Here is a 19,052-nt window from a genome sequence, read left to right as displayed (position 1 = left end):
AGTTTTGTGTGTCTGGGGTACAAGGGTCACTTGAGGTCAAGGGTAGGTTAAATTGTGTGCTGGGTGGTAGCGCCACAGCCGTTGTCGGTTATAGTTGCTGTGTTTTTCTGGGTGGTAGCACCCTCAGATTGAGTGTGGGTGTGACTGTGGTTGTAGGTCACACAGGATCAAATAATGTATCTTTGTATTTAGTGGTTTTCACCACACTATTTTTTTTCCTTTGCATGTGAAACCACTTCTTGTAGTTGTACTGTGTGCAGTTAAGACTCCAGGTCAACTTCATCAGGGTGCAGTGATGGTTCAATTTCTTTGGGTGATGGGTCTGATGTGCCTGTCCAGCATGTCAGGTGTTTTGGTGAGTGGAAAAGCACAGGTTGGTGTGCATGCCCTGTGACCCGACTCTGTGTGTGTGTTTGGTGTGAGTGTGAGGGGAGATGTGTTGTAAAGTGTTTTTTGTGTGTGTTCGGGAGATGTGTTGTGTATTGCCTGCTTAGGCAAGAAGGAATGTTGTGATGTCATGTAGAGTGTTGATGCCTGAATGACAGAACGTATGTGTGAGGGTTCTAGTCAAGGCAGTTAGGAAGCCCCCTGCCTGGGTGATGGAGCCAGTGTTTGTCCTAGCCATGTAACTTACCTTTAATCTATGTAACTGCTTGTAAAGGCATCTTGAGAAGCTGGTAATAAACCTTACAAGGTAACCTAAGAAGGCTGGAGGTCACTTCATTTTATTGTGGGGCTCTGGAGTTTGTGGCCGGAAAGGAAGCCATGCTGTCACAGGATCCGGGGTGGCAAGGGGCTGTTCTTCCGTAGTCGGAGCGTGGACTGGGGAGGAGCAGAAAGAACAGACCCCAGAAATGGTTTGTTTTTCGAGACGCGGATGTGACACTGAGTGGTGCTGCGGTCTTGGTGGATTTCCTACAGGAGCATGTGATAAAGTGGTATTCAAGGACAACGTGTTGTTCGTTTGGCGTGGAAGGAGATGGAGTTTGCCATGTTTGGTGCGGATGCAGCATCACTGCTTTCGGGGCCCAGTCGGATTTGGGTTTTGACTGTTGGCGGCGGTTAAGACGAATTTCTGAACTCTGACCTGTAGGGGCAGAGGTTCAGAAGGCCAACCTAGTTTCTTGGAACAGGGTAACCTCTGGACAAGCCACACCAATCAGGGTAGCTATGGCAGGTGGTCAACACTAAGTCTCAAGAGGGGTGAGGGTGACTGAAAGAACTCAATGAGCACACAAAGCAAGGACACTTACAAATTACTCCAGACAGGTGTTATATTAAAAATATAGACACATTTATTACAAGGCCTTTGTAACATAGACCATAGTAAAGAATCACAGTAACACTAGAGTAAACCAATACATCACAATCAACACAATATATATATAAGACCAATGGGGCCTAAGGGGTTAAAATCAACCAATATGTAGACCACCTAGATGGGGAGGAAAACAGGCAGTGCAGGTAATCTTTAGACCCAGTTCAACATCAAGAATACACCTAACTAAGAGACAGTCCAAGCCCTACGAAGAGAGGAGCCTTATGCTCAATAGTACATGCACGCGCTTGTGCCAATGGACAAAATAGGGTCTCTTCAAGGGTCTCTAGCAGCTCAGGAAGGTGGATAAGGCGATGAAGAACAAGTTCCCACTATTGAAGCAGGACCTCCACTTAAGGGCAGAGGTAGTTTGAGAGTGCGTGATGGAGTCGCTATTTCGCAACAGCTGTGGAAAGGAAAGGGGCCCTCAGGGGCCACTTTGTGTGTAAAAATGGGCTCCTGTGCTAGGGGCCACCGGTTGAGGTAAGGACTACTCACCGGTCCCCGACGCAGACAGACCCCAACTTTGCCAGTACAGTCCACTTCGCTGGCAGGTTCGAATGCGACACTCAGGATGTCTCGTCACTGTGTAGTTTCCGAGATACAGCAGGGATTCCCAAACGGGACAGTGGTGATTTCTCCGCTCTGGGTGGAGGAATCGGCCCAATTCCACTGCCACAGTCTTCAGGGCCAAGGGGGTCACAAATGCAGCGAACTTGCACAGCTTGTTGCCACAGCAGGGCAACACGGTAACCGCGTTTACTCCGGTCCGGGCGCACTCGTTTCACTTCAGACCTGGGAATGCCAAGTGTACGAAATTCAGTCTGAGGGTGCCGTGGACACAGAGCGAGCAGTATACCAAGTTTCGAGGGCCTCCTCGAAACAGCAGCGGTAACAGAGAAAACATCCTGTGTAAACTGGTCAGCCCACTGGTTGGCCCAGGGACACTTCCGAAGAGGCTTACTTGCAGGGTTTGTTGAAGGTGCCGAGAATAGTCGATCCCACTATTCCAATGGGTCGGAGCATCTTTGCATACCTTCTAGGACGATCAGAGGCAGAGGGGTCCCACAGGACGACAGCGGTCTCAGGGTGCCAAACCTTCCAGCGGGTCACCAGCGGTTCCTCGACTCGGCTTCTTGTTGCAGGATACTTGGCTCCTTATTCTTTGTTCGTGTGAACTCGGGAGATCAACATGGTAGTGGTATTTTCAGCCTCCTCACACTTTCCAGGGTGGTGAAAGTGTCTGCACCCTCAATACAGTTCAACATTTCAGAAATTATTGGCAAATGATACATGTCTACAACAATGTTCCTGTTTACATACCTCAAATCCACGCATATCCTCACTTTTCCATGGCCACAACGATAGGGCTCACCCACTGCGACGACTCTATTTTCTCAATGACATCTTCCATGGCAGTGGCCTGGGGCCACATGGGGTGTGGGTATTAGATTTAGGGGTGAGTTAGAGGAAGGTGGTTTCGAGAGGAATGTTCCCCTGGTGTTAGGGGGGGACTTGTTGTGTGGTATGCTGGGCCCATGTCAGTTGCGGGTCTGTGTTCTCTATGAGCTGGGATGTGCTTGGGTGTGGCAGACCTGAGGCCGTGAGGTGCAGCTCGGGCAGATGGGGTTTTGTGCTTGTTGGCGGTCGAACGTTAGAAATTGTGCATGGTGGACTGCTGGGTGTGGCAGGCCCAGGTTCTGAGGGGCAGCTCGGAACAGGTGGATGTTCTATTTTGTTTTTAGTTCTCATAGGTCGGGTCCTTTGTTCTATTGGAGTTTGTCCTAGTTGTGTGTCGGAGGAGGTTTGGTTGGTTTTAGTTGTGCCAAAGGGGTGCATGTTCAAGTGGGTTATAGTGATCCACTTGTGGTTAGTTTTTGGTGGCTGTTGGGGATTAACTGGGAGTTTTCCGTTGCGTTTTTGGAGGGGCTAAACGGGGCAGTGGGTGGCAAGCGCTCTTGCGAGCCCCCCCCCGCGTTCCAGCCGTTGCCATTGGGCTGGAACGCACGGATGTAGCCAAACCACGGTCAATCACAACGGCACCCAAAAACTTGCGCCCCTGAACCACTACAAACCTAGACACCGTAAGCACTAGTTGCTGCCCAAACGTACACTTGCACAAACAACTGCAATGCACCACCACAACACTATGGGACCACTAGTCCCTGCCGGAACTACACCACAGTGACACTGCAATACATCACCACAACACCCTGGGACCCCTAGTCCTTGCCAGCCTTCTCAAGGGTCTTTCGCATGGGCCCCTGATCCTTTCTCCAAACACAGAGAGCAAAATCAGGGTGCCAGGACTTTTCTTCTGCGTTCCAGCCCAACGGGCATGCTGGAACACAAGCGCAGGAAGGCTTGCTGGGCACGCGCACCACCCACAGCCTCAAGGCACCCTTTATTTGGGCCATATTCCGCCCACCTGATGTTTAGAGGTGATGTGCTTGTTGTTGAGTTGGGATAGTGCCTAAGGGTGGCAGTCCTGGTGCCTTGGGGTGCAGACCAGTGTGGAAGGATGTTGGTGCACTGAGGGGTTTGATGGTTAGTGTAATGTACTTTTGTGGAACGCTGGGGTGTGGAAGGCTCTAGGTTTCAAGGGGCAGCTTGAAAGAGGTGGAGTGCATGTTTTTTTATTTTTGTTCCTTGGTTGTTTTCCAGTTCAGGTTGAGGGGAGGTGTTAGCTCTTATTCTAGTTCGGTGGGTTCCTCATTGGTTATGGCCTTGTGTGGATGGAGTTGTTGTTACTTTATTGTAAGTCAGACACAGTTGAACTACAGAGGATAAACACTGGGCCCCATCACCCAGGCAAGCTGTGCCAACTGCCATTCGTGGAACCTTCCCACAGAACTCCCGTGGGTAACATTTTATGACATCACATCCACATTCTAACACACCATCCACTCAGACAGATACACTACACATCTCCTCCTTACCAATGAAAACATAACAGTACACAAACATGACACAACATAACACGCACATGTCCACACCATTTTCACTACCCTGAACTTTGATATGTCAACAAGGGTTTGCCACTGCACACACATACACAACATACATAAGGTGTGGACTACAACCGAAGAGATGCTCGCACACTGGGTACCCTCAAAGATTTGATGGATTGAAAACACTGGCCAGGCACCTTCAACCCTCCTTCACTTTGGACCCTGGAACTGAGATGAAAACATCACACACCAGGACCACATCTGGATCTAACATGTGGTAATACTTGAGAAACCTTACATATACGCAATGTACTCACAATACCTTCCGTATATTTGGCAAATCTTCACATATGCATAAAGTACTCACAATACTTCCCACTCGTCTTCACCCGACGAGACCGTGGACATCCATACAAGAATACAAGGTGAACCCTTCATGCACACCAACCAGGTGCATGTATCTCCCCCTTTACCTTCAAACGTACACAGGGGTTACCTCAAATACTGAAGGCGCTACCTTCAGACAAACAATAACCACGGAAAACAGTACACTTTTACTTTTCCCCCACAGGTAAAGCGGGTGCTGCTCCAGCCTACGATATAGATACTGACAGCACTGCCCTCACGTCACCACAGAAAAACATTACCATTCCCTCTTAAAACGCCAGTGAGCACTACCCCACTTAATAACCAAATACTGAAGGCGCTACCTTCAGGCAACATAACCACGGAAAAACACTACACTCTTCCCTGATCGGTGCAACCTGAACCTGCTATATTTTACTGGAGGCGCTACTATCAGATAACCACAGAAAGGAATTACCTTTCCACCCTAAAACACAGACTGGCGCTACCCAACTAAATAACAGAATACTGGAGGCGCTACCTTCAGACAACAATAACCAACTGAAAAGCTAGTCACTTTCCCCTGATACCCCAACTTAACCTCTACATGCTGGAGGTGCTATCTTCAGACACAATAACCACGGAAAAGCATTACACTTTTCCCCAATACCCCTACCTAACCTCAACATTCTGAAGGCGCTACCTTCAGGCAAACATAACCACGGAAAGCACTACACTTCCCCAATACCCCAACCTAACCTCTAAATACTGAAGGCGCTACCTTCAGACAACACCACCTAAAGAGATATCCTCTCTGACCATATGGCAAACATAGGTGGTACTACCCTCAACCCAATTACTAATTACTGAAGTTGCTACCATCAGACAACGTTAACCACGAGACAGAACTATCTATGCTCCAGCACTAACCACTACTACTTCTTCCAACTCTTACATGCACAAGATGTGACTACCTACCAATCCGCTGACCCAAGATGCTTGTGGGCGCTAATAACCCAACCATCAACACACACGCATCCGGCACACTCACGCATGGGGTAGACCCTAGCATCACATTATCATTAAAAAACATTACATAGGTGGCGGAATAAACATTACACATTTCCTAAGTGGAATTCTAAAAAGTCCATCTTCCTATACATCTTCCTCAAACTGGTTATACTACAGTACCTGTACACTACATCATTTGCATTCACGACTATTTATCATACAGCCTCTTAACTTCACAAATGTTCACACACTCACAATAAATTGCTTCAACTTCTCGCATAAGACATGCTCCCCTTCCTCAAGCATAGTGTTCACATACAACCACCACTACAAGATCCCCATCATGCCTCCCTTTTTACAAGCGATAATTTCTTAAAGAAACGTAACAAATCGGGATCAAATTCTTGTAGGATAACCAAAATCACCATTATCCAGACTCTCTGGAATAGCGCCACATGCTAAACAAAAACTTAAGTCAATCAGTAATTTCCCTTCCGAACTTCCGAACAACTCAAACACATCGTGGTGCAGTACCTTTTGAGGAGCCTTGCCAACCTCATTTGGCTCCCCCATTGACCTATAATCCTGCGTCCCTTCTTCTTCCCTCTTTGCTCTCTTGGGAACGCTTCCACTGTTGCCTGGCTTATCTTCCACAATAAATGGCATTAACCTTTTCCTTCCGCCATCGATGTTCCGCTTCCCTTTATTTATTCCCATGTGGTAATCGGACATGACCACCACTCCTTGAAGTGCCAAAGCTTTAGATGCCATACCGAACCGGACCTTTCAATGCCGAACATGGTATTGAAACAGTTGTGTTTGCACGTTCCTTTCCTTGTTGACTGTTGTGCAACCAACCTTCACAGCTCATACCAATCACAGAATGCACGTGGCACAACAATCCGCCATTGGAACAGATCCTTCGCCAAATCCCCCGGAGCCATCATGACGTCACCATAAGGAGCAGAGAGTCGGACAGGGGGGAACAGGGCGTAGACCGGGACACAGTTATTTCTCTCCTGGCATGGCAATTATAGTATTGATGCTCATCGTATGTTGCAAGGGAGTTTCTAATGTGCTTTTAGAATCTGCAGGTACCAACAGACTTTTGCTGAGGTTAATAATGCAGGTAGTGCATTTATAGTGAATGAGCTAGTGTTAATAATTTTGAGGAATTGCAGGTTTTATTTAGGTTGCATAAAGCAACATGGACTTATAGGACAGTATGAAAATTAGGCTGCCAGAAGGCAGTATGAACTTATAGGGATTTTTGTTATCAGATGTATAACAATGTAAATATTTAAGTGCAAAATTGTTCAGGCATCTTTGTGCAACAAGATACTGAAATGCTAAATGTTCATTTTGTGAAGTTTTGTGAATGTAGCCATTGCAATATATATATAGAGGAAGCTAGCGCCTCGTCTGAGTTGTGAAATGTGCAGTCAAATCAAAAGTGAAGTATAGGGATAAGGTCCCAAAGGAGGAAGGTAGTGCCTCCTTTGTTGTTTGATGTTTGCAGTGAAGTAATAAGTGAAGTTTAGGGATAGTTTAAGGTGCAGGGATAGCGTCCCACTGGAGTAGGGATAGCGTCCCGTCGGAGTAGTGATAGCGTCCCATATGAGAAGGGATAGCGTCCCATCGGAGTAGTGATAGCGTCTCATATGAGAAGGGACAGCGTCCTGTTTGAGTAGGGATAGCGTCCCATTTGAGTAGGGATATTGTCCCATTTGAGCAGGGATAGCGTCCCTTTTGAGTAGGGATAGTGTCCCATTTGAGCAGGGATAGTGTCCCATTTGAGTAGGGATAGCGTCCCATTTGATTAGGGATAGCGTCCCATTTGAGTAGGGATAGCATCCCATTTCAGTAGGGATAGCGTCCCGTTTGAGCAGGGATAGCGTCCCAGTACTACGAGTATTAAGCGGTTTAGGGACCCCGTCCCATAATAGAGATATCGTCTTGTTGTAATGGAAGTGGATAGGGATATCGTCCCTAGAGATAGCGTCCCAATGAGGTTAAGTATTGGGATAGCGTCTCCATGGGGTAAATGGTTGGGATAGCGTCCCGGTGGTGTTAAGTATTGGGATAGCGTCCCAGAAATGTTTTTGAGCCACATCGCTCAATAAATAGATGCTCTATATGGATGTTGTCTGGCATGGAGGTCTAAAAGAATAAGGCCTCCTACGTCAGTTTTTGTTGCACTCAGCGTGTGACCAACATCCCATCTATGAATGATGTGTGGATGTTGTGTGTGTATTCTTATTGTGGGTGTAAGGAAGGAGATGTGTTGTGAAGTGTGTGTAGGTGGTGTGTTTTGTATATGTGTGTTGTCATTGGAAAGGAAGTAGATGTGTTGTAAAGTGCTTGTTCCTGTATGTAAGAGCTGGTGATGTCATGTGGAATGTTGGGTGTTGAATGATGTGTGAGTGTTCCAGACAAGTTCAGTTAAGCCTGGGTGATGGGACCCAGTGGTTCTGTTCAAGTCATCTTACTGTAACTTGTAATAAAGATGTATGAAGGAACTTCTAGGCAATCGGGCTTCCGGAAAGGACATGGCACAGAAACAGCCCTGGTAGATCTGAAGAGTCAGATCACCCAAATCATGGACAAAGGCAAGCCTGCTCTCCTGCTCCTTTTAGATCTCTCAGCCGCCTTCGATCTGGTTGATCACAAGACTCTCACTTCACACCTCACACACTCAGCCAACTTCTCCAAAGAAGCAGCCCTCTGGATCACTTCCTTCCTAGAGGGAAGAGCCATGAAAGTCTTCTCGGACATCGCCAACGCCACTCCCACGACAATCCACTGCGGGGTCCCTCAAGGATCTTGCACTGCACCCACACTCTATAACTTGTTCACCAAGCCCCTCTTTGACAAACTTGACTCATTCGGCATCACATACACGAACTACGCGGACGACACACAAGTTATTCTACCACTTACCGGATCATACAACGAAGACGCTAAGGCACTCCGCACTATCTACTCCGTCATCAAGGCATGGATGGCATTCAATGGCCTCTGCCTCAATGGTGATAAGACTGAAATCATGATATTAGGTCAACAGAACACCCTAGACAAACTTGACAAACTATACGCTAACTTCTCCATAGACAACTCCATCATCCCCGTATCCACAGCCGTAAAGACTCTGGGAGTATACCTTGACTCCTCACTATCTATGACTAGACAAGTCAGCGCAATCACATCTGCATCCGCACACACCACCAAACTCATAAACGCCATCAAACCCTACCTCTCTAAACCCAACTGCCTCTCTATAGCAAAGGCAACCATTGGAGCCAAACTGGACTACTGTAACGCACTCCTAGCAGGCACCTCAGCCAAAAACATAAACAGACTACAAGTCACGCAGAACATTGCCCTCCGGGCCGCTCTTAGTATCCCAAGAAGAGAGCATGTCACCCATGCCAGGCACTCAGCCCAATGGCTTCCGGTCAAAGAACGGATCACTCTCAAAATCCTCACCCTCACTCACAAATGCCTCTCTCTCTCCGCCCCGTCCTATCTATCTGAAACCATCCTCAAACCCTCCTCCTCCCGTCCCACCAGGACGCAATACTCCAACTAATCTGCATCCCACGCATCAAAAAAGCCAAAGCCGGTGGTCTTAGTTTCCCCTACATTGCAGCCAAGACCTGGAACGCTCTCCCTGCAGACATCAGAGCAGAATACTCACTCCATATTTTCCACAGGAAACTAAAAACCTCTGTCCTTGCAAAATAATCAGGAAATTCTCAGGAATCCATGTAAATATGCTGCGTTGCCAATGTATATATGTCTACTGTAAATTCATTATTGTATGTAATTACTGTATCCTATGTAACCAAGACATTGGGCCTCATCACGACTTTGGCGGTAACCCTTAAATCCGGCGGTCGCGCTATTACTGCCGGATTTAAGGGTCCGCCGAATCAGGGCTTTGGCGGATTTCGCCCCAGCTCTGAGCTGGGGGGAAATCCGCTGAAAATTCGCGCTATTACCGCCGGTGGGAAATCCGCCGGCGGTAAGAGCGCGAAAATTCCCCATTGAGCCCAATGGGAAATGGGGCATTCCCGAATGGGCTCAATGGGGAATGGGGAATTACTTTACCGCCAAACTCGTGATCCGGCGCTATTAGCACCGGGGAGTTCGGCGGTAGGGCTATTACCGCCGGCGGTAATACCGCCGTCGGTAAAGCCCAAGTCGTGATGAGGCCCATTGTCTGTAACAAGCGCCACAATGCCCCCGGGCTGCCGTGCGCTCAACAAATCTGAATAAATAAAATAAATAAATTAAGAAGACTACAGAAGGTGCTTTTTATCAGTTTCATATTCCTGTGTTATGCTGTATGTCATATACCCCCTGACTACTTTTTTTCAGGCCTTACCATTCCATTTTTGTGTCAAGGGTGTGCTTAGATCAAGGGTCTGCAACCTGTGGCTCTGCAAATATTTTGGACTACAAGTCTCAACGTGCTTCCCCATTGACAATGCTGGAAAGGATTTAAAGGAATTGTAGTCCAAAACATCTGGTGAGCAAAAGGTTGCAGAACACTGGCCTAAGGAATTCCATGTGACCCCTATTGCTCTGGAGAGTTAAGTCGTCAATTTGGTGATCAGTGCGTATGGGGCATTTGCAGTGGAGACTGAAGAACTGTCATAGGGATGGAAGGTTGGACCCTCAATTGCACCGATCGAGCAAGAAATCATGATCAACCTAGTGCATCTTTTTTCGGGTTGATGTCCCCACACCCCCCACATTTCCCCCATTCAAAGAGATTTTTCCAGAAATCTTACAGTTTCAGATATCGGCATAGCCTTTAGTGTACGCCCACCTTACAGACTACGCCATAAGAAAGCCCAGTTATATACAGTGATAAAAAGTTCAGTTATCAATATAAATCATGAAATATCATATCTTGCATGCATAGGAATTGACCATAATTCCTGTCTGAGTAGTATTTGCTAGAAAGGACACCACCCCAGTGTGGTGCCTTGACCCTGGCCTATTTTGTTTGCATATTTATTTTGGACATTTGTAGAGCACAATGTACAATGTACACTACCCATGTGAAGAAGTGTTAGAGAGAGGAGAAACCTGTATTGTCTGTGGTAAATAATCCTTGGCGGAGAGTAGCGTTATCTTGGACAGGGCCCAAATTGGGGTTGCCATAAACTTTAAATGGGCTGATGGTGAACATGCTGAGAGACCACGCATGGCAGGCTAGTAATTCCCCCTATATGTCACCCTGATAGATCTCGGCAAAGCGTTTGATACCGTGAATAGAACTCAACTATGGTATGAACTAAAAGCATGGGGCATCCCGTTGGGTCTACTAGCGATCTTGATCCACTTGCACGAGAATATCTCTATTCAGATTAGACTGGACACAATGGGCCATCTCCCACACCAATACGTATAGAGAGGGTACTGAGGCAGGGTTGCATGCTTGCTCCCTGCCTCTTTAACCTATACATGGCGGACATGGGTGAGGCATTGAGCAAGTATGCATTTGCTAGCCCCAGAATCAACCTGTGTAAGATCAGTTGGGTGGCATACGCCGATGACGCTGATGACTTTTTTTGTTATTGGATTTTGCTCCACAAGGTTTACAACAACTGCTGGAGGCAAAGAGCGAGTACGCACCCAAGAACAAAATGGTGACCAATCCTCGCAAGAAAAGCATATTGAGGCTTGGCAACAGTTAAGAAGAAGGGATCCTTGTTTAGGTGGTCCATGGAGTCCAAATTTAGTGTGCCAGTAGTGATCAACTGGTCACCCAGATGAAGAACATTCAGAGTAGTCGCTGAAGATTCTCGCTAATTCTGACTTCGACCTATGGAATGGATGTAGAATCCCAGGGGTCTTGACTGGGATTGTTTAGAGGGAAGGCTTTGGGAAAAGGTTCTGGGGATGCATTTGTCCCTGACAATGGTCTCGCTCCGTTATGAGAGGGCTCATAACTCACGCATGGCAAGTATGGAGTGGAGACAGCTACAACTGTATAAGTTAATAAAGATACCTAAGGATAACTCTCTGTACATGAATATCCATGAGAAAGAGGAGAGACAATCTAACCGCGGAGCCAGACAAAAATGTGGATGGCATTTTGGCAAGTAGTCCATGCATAGTGGAAGATCTGACCCAAGATCCGGATAAAATCAAAAGGCTGCTAAATGAAAGTTATTAGATCACAACAATTGATGAAATGCGAATGTCAAAACTACATAGTAGTCTTTTTGTGTTGGATAAACCTAGAGGGGTCCTGCCTAATTACCTGACCAAATTCCCAGATAGTTGAGTATTAATGAGATCAGAGGGTAACCAGTTAACCAGTGCAGTTTCAGATTCAGTCAGGAGATCAGCAGGGGAGTGGAGGAGAGAAAGCAGAAGCAAAGAGGAAGGTCTTGAGGTGCTTCCGGAGCCAGAGATGGTTCTCCTCAAGTTTCAGAGAGGCAGGGAGGCTGTTCCAGGGGGAGGCCTCAGTAGAAGAAAGAGATCTACAGCAACTCGCTGTTTGGACCCTGGGGGAGTTGGAGGTGGATGAGCGAAGAGCTTGAGAGGGAAGATATTTAGGAAGAGAGAGTTGAAGTTATTGAGGCCCCAGGCCCCAGAAGGCCCTGTGAACAATGCAGAGGATTTTGAACTTAATCCTTGCAGTCACTGGGAGCCATTGCAGAGATTTCAGTCCTGGAGAGATACGATCCCTGGGCTTTAGGCCAAGGACAAGTCTTGCAGTCCTGTTTTAGATGAGTTGCACAGGGCGGAGAGTAGAGGCAGGCAGATTTAGAAAGAGGCTTTTACAGTAGTCCAGCCTAGAGAGAACCAGAGCTCTGGAGACAGTGAGCTTCTGGGGGAAGGAGAGGAAAGGAAGAATACCTGTGAGAAGGTGCAGCTGGTAGTGTAACTTCTTAGAAATGTGAGGGGAGAAGGAGAGTGTGGAGTCAAAGATGACCCAGAGTTTCTTAGCCTCACAGGTCGGAGCAGGAAGAGGGTCAAGGGAGGCCGGCCAGAGAGTTCTAGGAAAGGAGGGTGCAGGTGTGCTGATGAGGAGAATCTCTGTCTTACTGGTATTAAGACAGAGATCGTTGGTAGCACACCACTCCTGGATAGCAGACAGATAGTCAGAGATGAGAGAAGGAGAAGAGGCGGCAGAGGCGAGAAAGTTGGAGCAGAGAGCGCAATGGGGTGGGAAAGAGGTGCCAGGTATTGGTTGAACAGCCAGGTAGAGAGGTTAGACCCATAGGGAACACCGCAGGTGGAGAGAGAGAAGAGGAAAGGAAGGGCCCAAGTTGGACATGGGAGGGTCGATCGGAGAGGAAAGAGGTCGGCCAGGCCAGGGCCTGATCGGAGATGCCCTAGTTATCACAGAGACGATTGAGCAGGTTGGCATGTTTAATATACTCTTTTTCTGTTTTTCTCCCTATACTGCACATTACGAGGTATACCATTCCACCTCTGTTCACTTGTGATTATATCAAGTTTGTCCAGACTACTATTTCAGTTATGTCTGATTTGCATAAAGATGGTCCCTTTCTGACCAGCTTTCTGACAGACCAGCTAAGTAAATGCTTTCCAGGGGGTATTTTCAGTTGTGTAAAAGTGTGAACTGAATCTTCAAATTTGTTTGCTATAAGTGGCTATAAAATAGGGATCTGCAATCTTTAGATCTCAAGATATTTTGGACTGCAACTCCCATCAGTCCTAGCCAACATTGTCACTGGTGAGGGATGGTGGGAGTTGTATTTAAAACATCTGCCACCGATTGCAGACCACGGCAACAGAATAAACAGTGAGAAAATAATTTGCCTTATGTACTCTGTTGCGAGCCTCCATCCTTTCCAAAGGATCTCTGATGCGCTACGCCATGTCTAACCGGTTGCTGCTCCACAAGGGTCTGCAACACTTGGCTCTCTGGATCCTTTGGACTACAAATGTCAACAGCTCTCGTCAGCATAGCCATCAGAGAGGGATTATGGAAGCCAAAGTATCTGCAGAGGCGCAGATTGAAGACTTTTGTTATAACCAAACAAACCTTACTTTCATGAGACCACCCTCTTTGTGTGTTTTTATATTAACCCACAATGTGCTGCGATTGCAGGCACACAAGTAGCTACGCATCCACATAACCATACCACAGTAAGTCTTAGTGGGCGAAAGGCTTAATGGTGCTCATTTGCATTTGGTTTGGGTAGCCGATAGTTTTTGAGCATCGACTAAAACATGTCTTTCATTTTTTTTTTTAACGCTCAGTAAAGGACAGATGGCAGCACATACTCACCAGGAAGTACTGACACTCCATCATGGCTTCCAACCTGTGCTCGCACAGTATTACTGTGCAATTTGCAAATGCGTGCTTTAACGTTTTTCGAATAATTTGAAAGGTTCTGAAAGGCAAACATTGTTTCACAATTAAAATGAAATCATTGACATTGTTGGTGCCAGATGTATACAGAATAAATAAACAAGTGCAAAGAAATGTCCGAGATAGCTGCAGATTTGAACAAATACTTGCCACTGCACCTGGTCAAGAAGTAATTCAGTAAAGTTCCAACATTTTGATGTTCTGATTACTGTCATGCCCAAAAGGCCAAGTTTCACAACATCAACCAACCACCTCATAAAATGTTCTTTAATTTACATTAGTAAGGAAAAAGGATGCACATTGTTTCACTTACTGAGCATATCCAATTTCAAGCCCATGTCTGAATAGCTGTTCATCCCCAATTGATTTACAGCAGCAAATCACATTCAAAACAGAAAATACAAACCAGTAGAAGTTTATGAAAAAGCTTTTTTTAAAGCAACAAAGCGGATATATTGTAATGTGTTTCATCAGACTTCCATGCCAGAGCCTAGCTCCCACCTGCTACTGTGCCAGGTTTTGCAGCAGAGACCAGTGTTGTACCCCATGCAAGGCTCTAGAGAAAGTTGGATCACTGCGCATAGTGCAAGAGAAGCCACTAGCCATGAGCCACTGGCAAGTTTACTATTGCATAGAAAAACTGTCTTGGACCTAGCTCCTGCACATTTACTAATCAATTCCCATTACCCTTGTGTAAATGATTAACATTTGATGTCATTAATAACTTGCATATACAGTTTTATCACGATAACAAGCATTTATCAATATATGTGCCTCTTTACACCCATTCATAAACACATAAAGAATGCTCTCAATCTTATGTAGCATTTATGTGTATTTAGTCTCTTGTAGAGGTACTATGAGCTTAACAATAAACAGTCACCAAGGTTAGCAACAACAGCGGAATATAGTCCTAGGGTTCTATGTGGTTTTATAGTAGACCTTTTTTTTAAATAGGGGTGTCACCTGCATTCCTTTCCGACCTGTGAGAAACCAAAAGGTGTCTGACCCGCTAGTCCTTGGGGACTTGTCATCCAGGTGGCCAGGACACGGCCATCAGTTTTGGATTCAGTTCCTGTGGGTGGACCAGTGCGGGAGGATTACCTGGGTGAGAGGTCTTCGGGGAGTAAGGGTAGGCAGCCAATGGTGAGACGCAGTATTCTCCCCTTTTTTGTTCATCCACCCAGTCCTATTTTGTAGGATTGTCTGAGGTCCCATCCCCGCCCCTTTTACACAAACACTGGGTAGAGGGTGACTGAGAGGAACAAGACTAACTCTCATACATCATACCGGGCATGACCCGTTAATCGCGTCAGGCAAAGCCAGGCACTTGACTTCAAGTGCATACACCTGATACTAGTTAGCTCACCTCACACGGATAAAAGGCAGACCCCAAAGACACATTGTGAGCAAGGCGAAAAAACAAGAGTACGAGCAGGACTTCTGGGGCGAAGGCAAACCTACTGGGGCAGAGCGACTGACCAAGGGACGAGAGCAGCGGATCGAAAACCCCAAGAGTTCCCTACTGGAGATTGTTGCCTCCGACAGGCCACGAAAGACACGTGGAGGAGGCCAGATCCCGCAAGTGAAGACTGCGTTGTGTTTCAAGGACACCAGTGACCCTCCCGGGTTAACGGCAGAGTTGGGGAGGCAAGGCCAAGCCTGTGGTAATAACCTTGACTTGTGAATTGGAAATTGTAAAACCAAGAAAGAAGCTCACACGGCAGTGAGTTGGCAAGCGACCTGAGAGACCGTTGTGTGTTAAAGAAAGTTTGAAGCAGCAACATTATATTGCAAGTGAAGGCTGCACGCATGTGGATGAGACACGAGGAAAGGCAAACCTGTGAATGAACTTTGAAGTAAAGAACAGCTGTTGAATCAGCGTAGCTGAGTAACGGAGTGGACTGGCGAAAGGAAGTAGCCCACTCGAAAGTCTCTGTGAAAGGTGCATTGTTTGTGAACTTTTAGTCAAAGCGGTCCTGCAGAGGTCTGTAAAGAAATCCACGCACATTCGACAGTCTTCGACAACCGAAAGTGGTCCGAGTCCAGCTGAGGGAGGCCAGAAGTGAAATAAGTTTGGGGAAGGGAGCCCCTTTGCAAGTTTTGTTTAACTTTGTGCTGAAGAGGTCTTAGCCTGACATAGGGGGGCCTACGTGAACTTTGTGCTGAAATATTATTTGAAGGCCTGAAAGAGTGACAGGCGGGCCTCGGTCCATATTTTGGAACTGTTAATTGAACTTAGAATCCGAGCCAGAGTGTGTCACCCTGCCTACAAGGACCGCCTTACCCCGTAGGGTCTAACGTAGGGTGGAGAGCTAGTCCAGCCACCTTTATTAATTTGAACACTGATTTTTCCTTTTCATACATTTCTCCTTTATACATTTTTTGTAGAGATAGGGCAGGCACTAGTGTTAAATTTTCCGGCACAGACCTGCAGTACCTACCTATTCTGGGAAATACATACGAGGGACGGCGCGCTCCAGAACTTCACTATGGCTCAGATATCGGTTGCCATGGTGCCTGGCTGTGCAGCAGAGGACGCCAGGTCAGCTGAGGCGTCCCGTGCACGGAGAGAGCGTAAGGAGGCCCCGCCCCCCTGTATCATAAAAGCGAAGCACTCAAACAACTAGTTGCTGCTAATTGTGCCGTTACACTCCTTCGGTTGTATCCCGCTCCTCGTGATTACATTCTTCCCTTCCATTCATTGATCCCTGTTGCTGACTACGGAACGCTTCCGGACTGCTACTGCCTTCTCCTTCGGTCCATTCATTGATCCCTTTTGCCAACTACAGAACGCTTTTGGAATGCTACTGCCTTCTCCTTCGGTCCATTCATTGATCCCTGTTGCCGACTACGGAACGCTTCCGGACTGCCACTGCCTTCTCCTTATTTGGTTTGTTTACTCCTTTTGCCATCTGCGCAGGACGCGGTCCCCTGCTACGCAGGCGCTCCTGCAGATTATTACGTCTGCTTTTGCCCGTGGCTGTACATATCTGTCTGCGGATCTTAGCGGAAGTCACAGCGGATTCACGGAGGGCTTCTCTCTCCCTCACCAGCACCCGCGTGAAAACAAGGTAAAGACACCTTCTGCTTCCATCCATAGTTCTCTGTACATCATTACCTGAACCACGTCCTTCCTTCCATTGTGGTGTGGATTTCCGAACTCTGCATTAACTCCACAGCCTGCAATACTTCTCCACAGTGCATAGAAGTGACGCTTTCCGGTACATGCACCAACGCGTGACTAGTGCGACCCTCGTGCAGCTCAGGTATTTCCTCCCTTTACTAACTTTCCTGTTTGTTATTTTATACCTGCCGTTGTTATTCCTTACACTTGAAATCCCATGGGAATTCCACTTCTCAGGTCTGTGTTGTGTATTACAGTCATAGTAAGGCCCATTAATAGCTAGTACAGATTTATACGTGTTTTCTTGTAGGTTCAACACATTATCTCCACACCACGACAACCAATATCTAGGTTTTCCAAGTGTACCTGATTGTGGTGGTTTTGCTTCCAAATTACCATATCGTTCCTAATCATTCTGTATTTCCTTTGCAGCATTGGTTTGGCGGTGTGTTTCTTCCCCGCTCTTTTATTGGATAGACTTCTCTGCTAGTTTTCATCCTATTAGCAGAGAGGTACATCGTGGAAAATGGCCCCTCTTTTGAGGAAGCCTGAATCTTTGAATTCAGGGGAGCTGGGTTCCTGAGGCTGGATTGTATATATCAGGCATTCCCTTCCTCTGTGAGGTCTTCTTACTACGCTCCAACCAATAATCGGAGTGGTATGTAACAATCAGGTTTTGTTAGCATAGGCCATTTTGATTAGACAGACTTCACTAGGACTGTTTTGTTTATCATTTGATGGTCGAGACTACTCCCATGTTAGTTATAGGGCAAAGGTAGGAGTTTTTCCAACTCCCGAAACTTCAATAAAGGTTTTTCAAATTATACCCATTGTGTCAGTGTCATACTAGTGATACTATGCCAAACCTACGTACCCAACTGCGGTCCTTAACACCCACCACCCACCCTATACCTCAATCCCATAAAAATACATATATATGTACCAAAAAGCCACCTGCAACAGCGCCAGGCCTCATTACACAGCTGGTGCCACTGGACTGGATTGGGCCAAATTCCAATTTCATGTTGAAAAAACCATCCCCCACGGCAAAAGTGCATAAGCCTATATTTAACAAATGAGAAATAAAAAATGCCCCGGCACACTAAACCAAATGGATTCCAAAATGCAGTATTTATTTCAAATACAACATCATTGTTTAAAAAGTCATATCTCTGGGATAAACCCATTACATGCAGTCCAAGACAGAAAGCACTTACCCGTCGGGTAAAAAACTCCATGCGTTCCGCTCATTCTAGAGATTCCTCAGGTGAAATCAATTTTTGTAATGTTTGCTTCCCGTTTCATTAAAAACAACTCTGTTTGCCAGGTTATGCCGCTCCTGTGACTAGTCAGCTGACAAACTGTCATGTGACATCCTCTTTAAACATGAGTTCAAAGTAGTAGCCATATTGAATAAGTGTCAACAAATTGACTATAATGGACTATATAGACCAGAATTCTTTAGGAAATTATTGCGCAATTGCTCATATTCATAAAATCATTATATAAAATGACATTGTATGTCACACCCACGGTGCGGCCCGGCAAACATGTTACGTAATCATTATTCAATTAGGGAACATACCGTATCTGTGTACTTGTATAAAATATAAAGTTGCACCTGTCTAATATTCATATCAGTACAGGCGCAACACACCCAACATAACAAGTGCTATTAAAACCAAACATTCAGAGCAGCAGTCACCTACTGGCAAGTTGTATAACACCTATAATGGCTCGCCTTTCCAACATATGGAGCCTCTAATGTATAATAGTGTTCTTATCATCAACGTATATACAGATGCACAATGTACATGTAAGATTAGCTATTGTACACTTCTCAGATTGCCGCTGAAATTCAAAACCATGTATTGATTCTCCTGTAGTGCAGAATATCGCAGTGCAAAATACACTTTGGACATAAGTTCCTTAATC

General features: G+C 46.3%; 1 protein-coding gene across 1 annotated transcript in view; it reads right to left on the bottom strand.

Annotated features, from left to right (window-relative positions):
• CFTR (CF transmembrane conductance regulator) overlaps positions 1–19,052 on the bottom strand; it is a 1,072,657-nt gene that overhangs the window by 12,603 nt on the left and 1,041,002 nt on the right. Inside the window, exon 26 of the mRNA XM_069627944.1 lies at positions 13,907–14,012. Within this exon, the coding sequence (XP_069484045.1) occupies positions 13,907–14,012 (106 nt within the window). The remainder of the gene's footprint in view (positions 1–13,906; positions 14,013–19,052) is intronic.

This window comes from Ambystoma mexicanum, chromosome 12, assembly GCF_040938575.1.
Source record: "Ambystoma mexicanum isolate Mex_15411 chromosome 12, UKY_AmexF1_1, whole genome shotgun sequence".
In the NCBI taxonomy this organism is placed as follows: domain Eukaryota; kingdom Metazoa; phylum Chordata; class Amphibia; order Caudata; family Ambystomatidae; genus Ambystoma; species Ambystoma mexicanum.
This window is presented reverse-complemented; position numbering and strand designations above follow the sequence as displayed.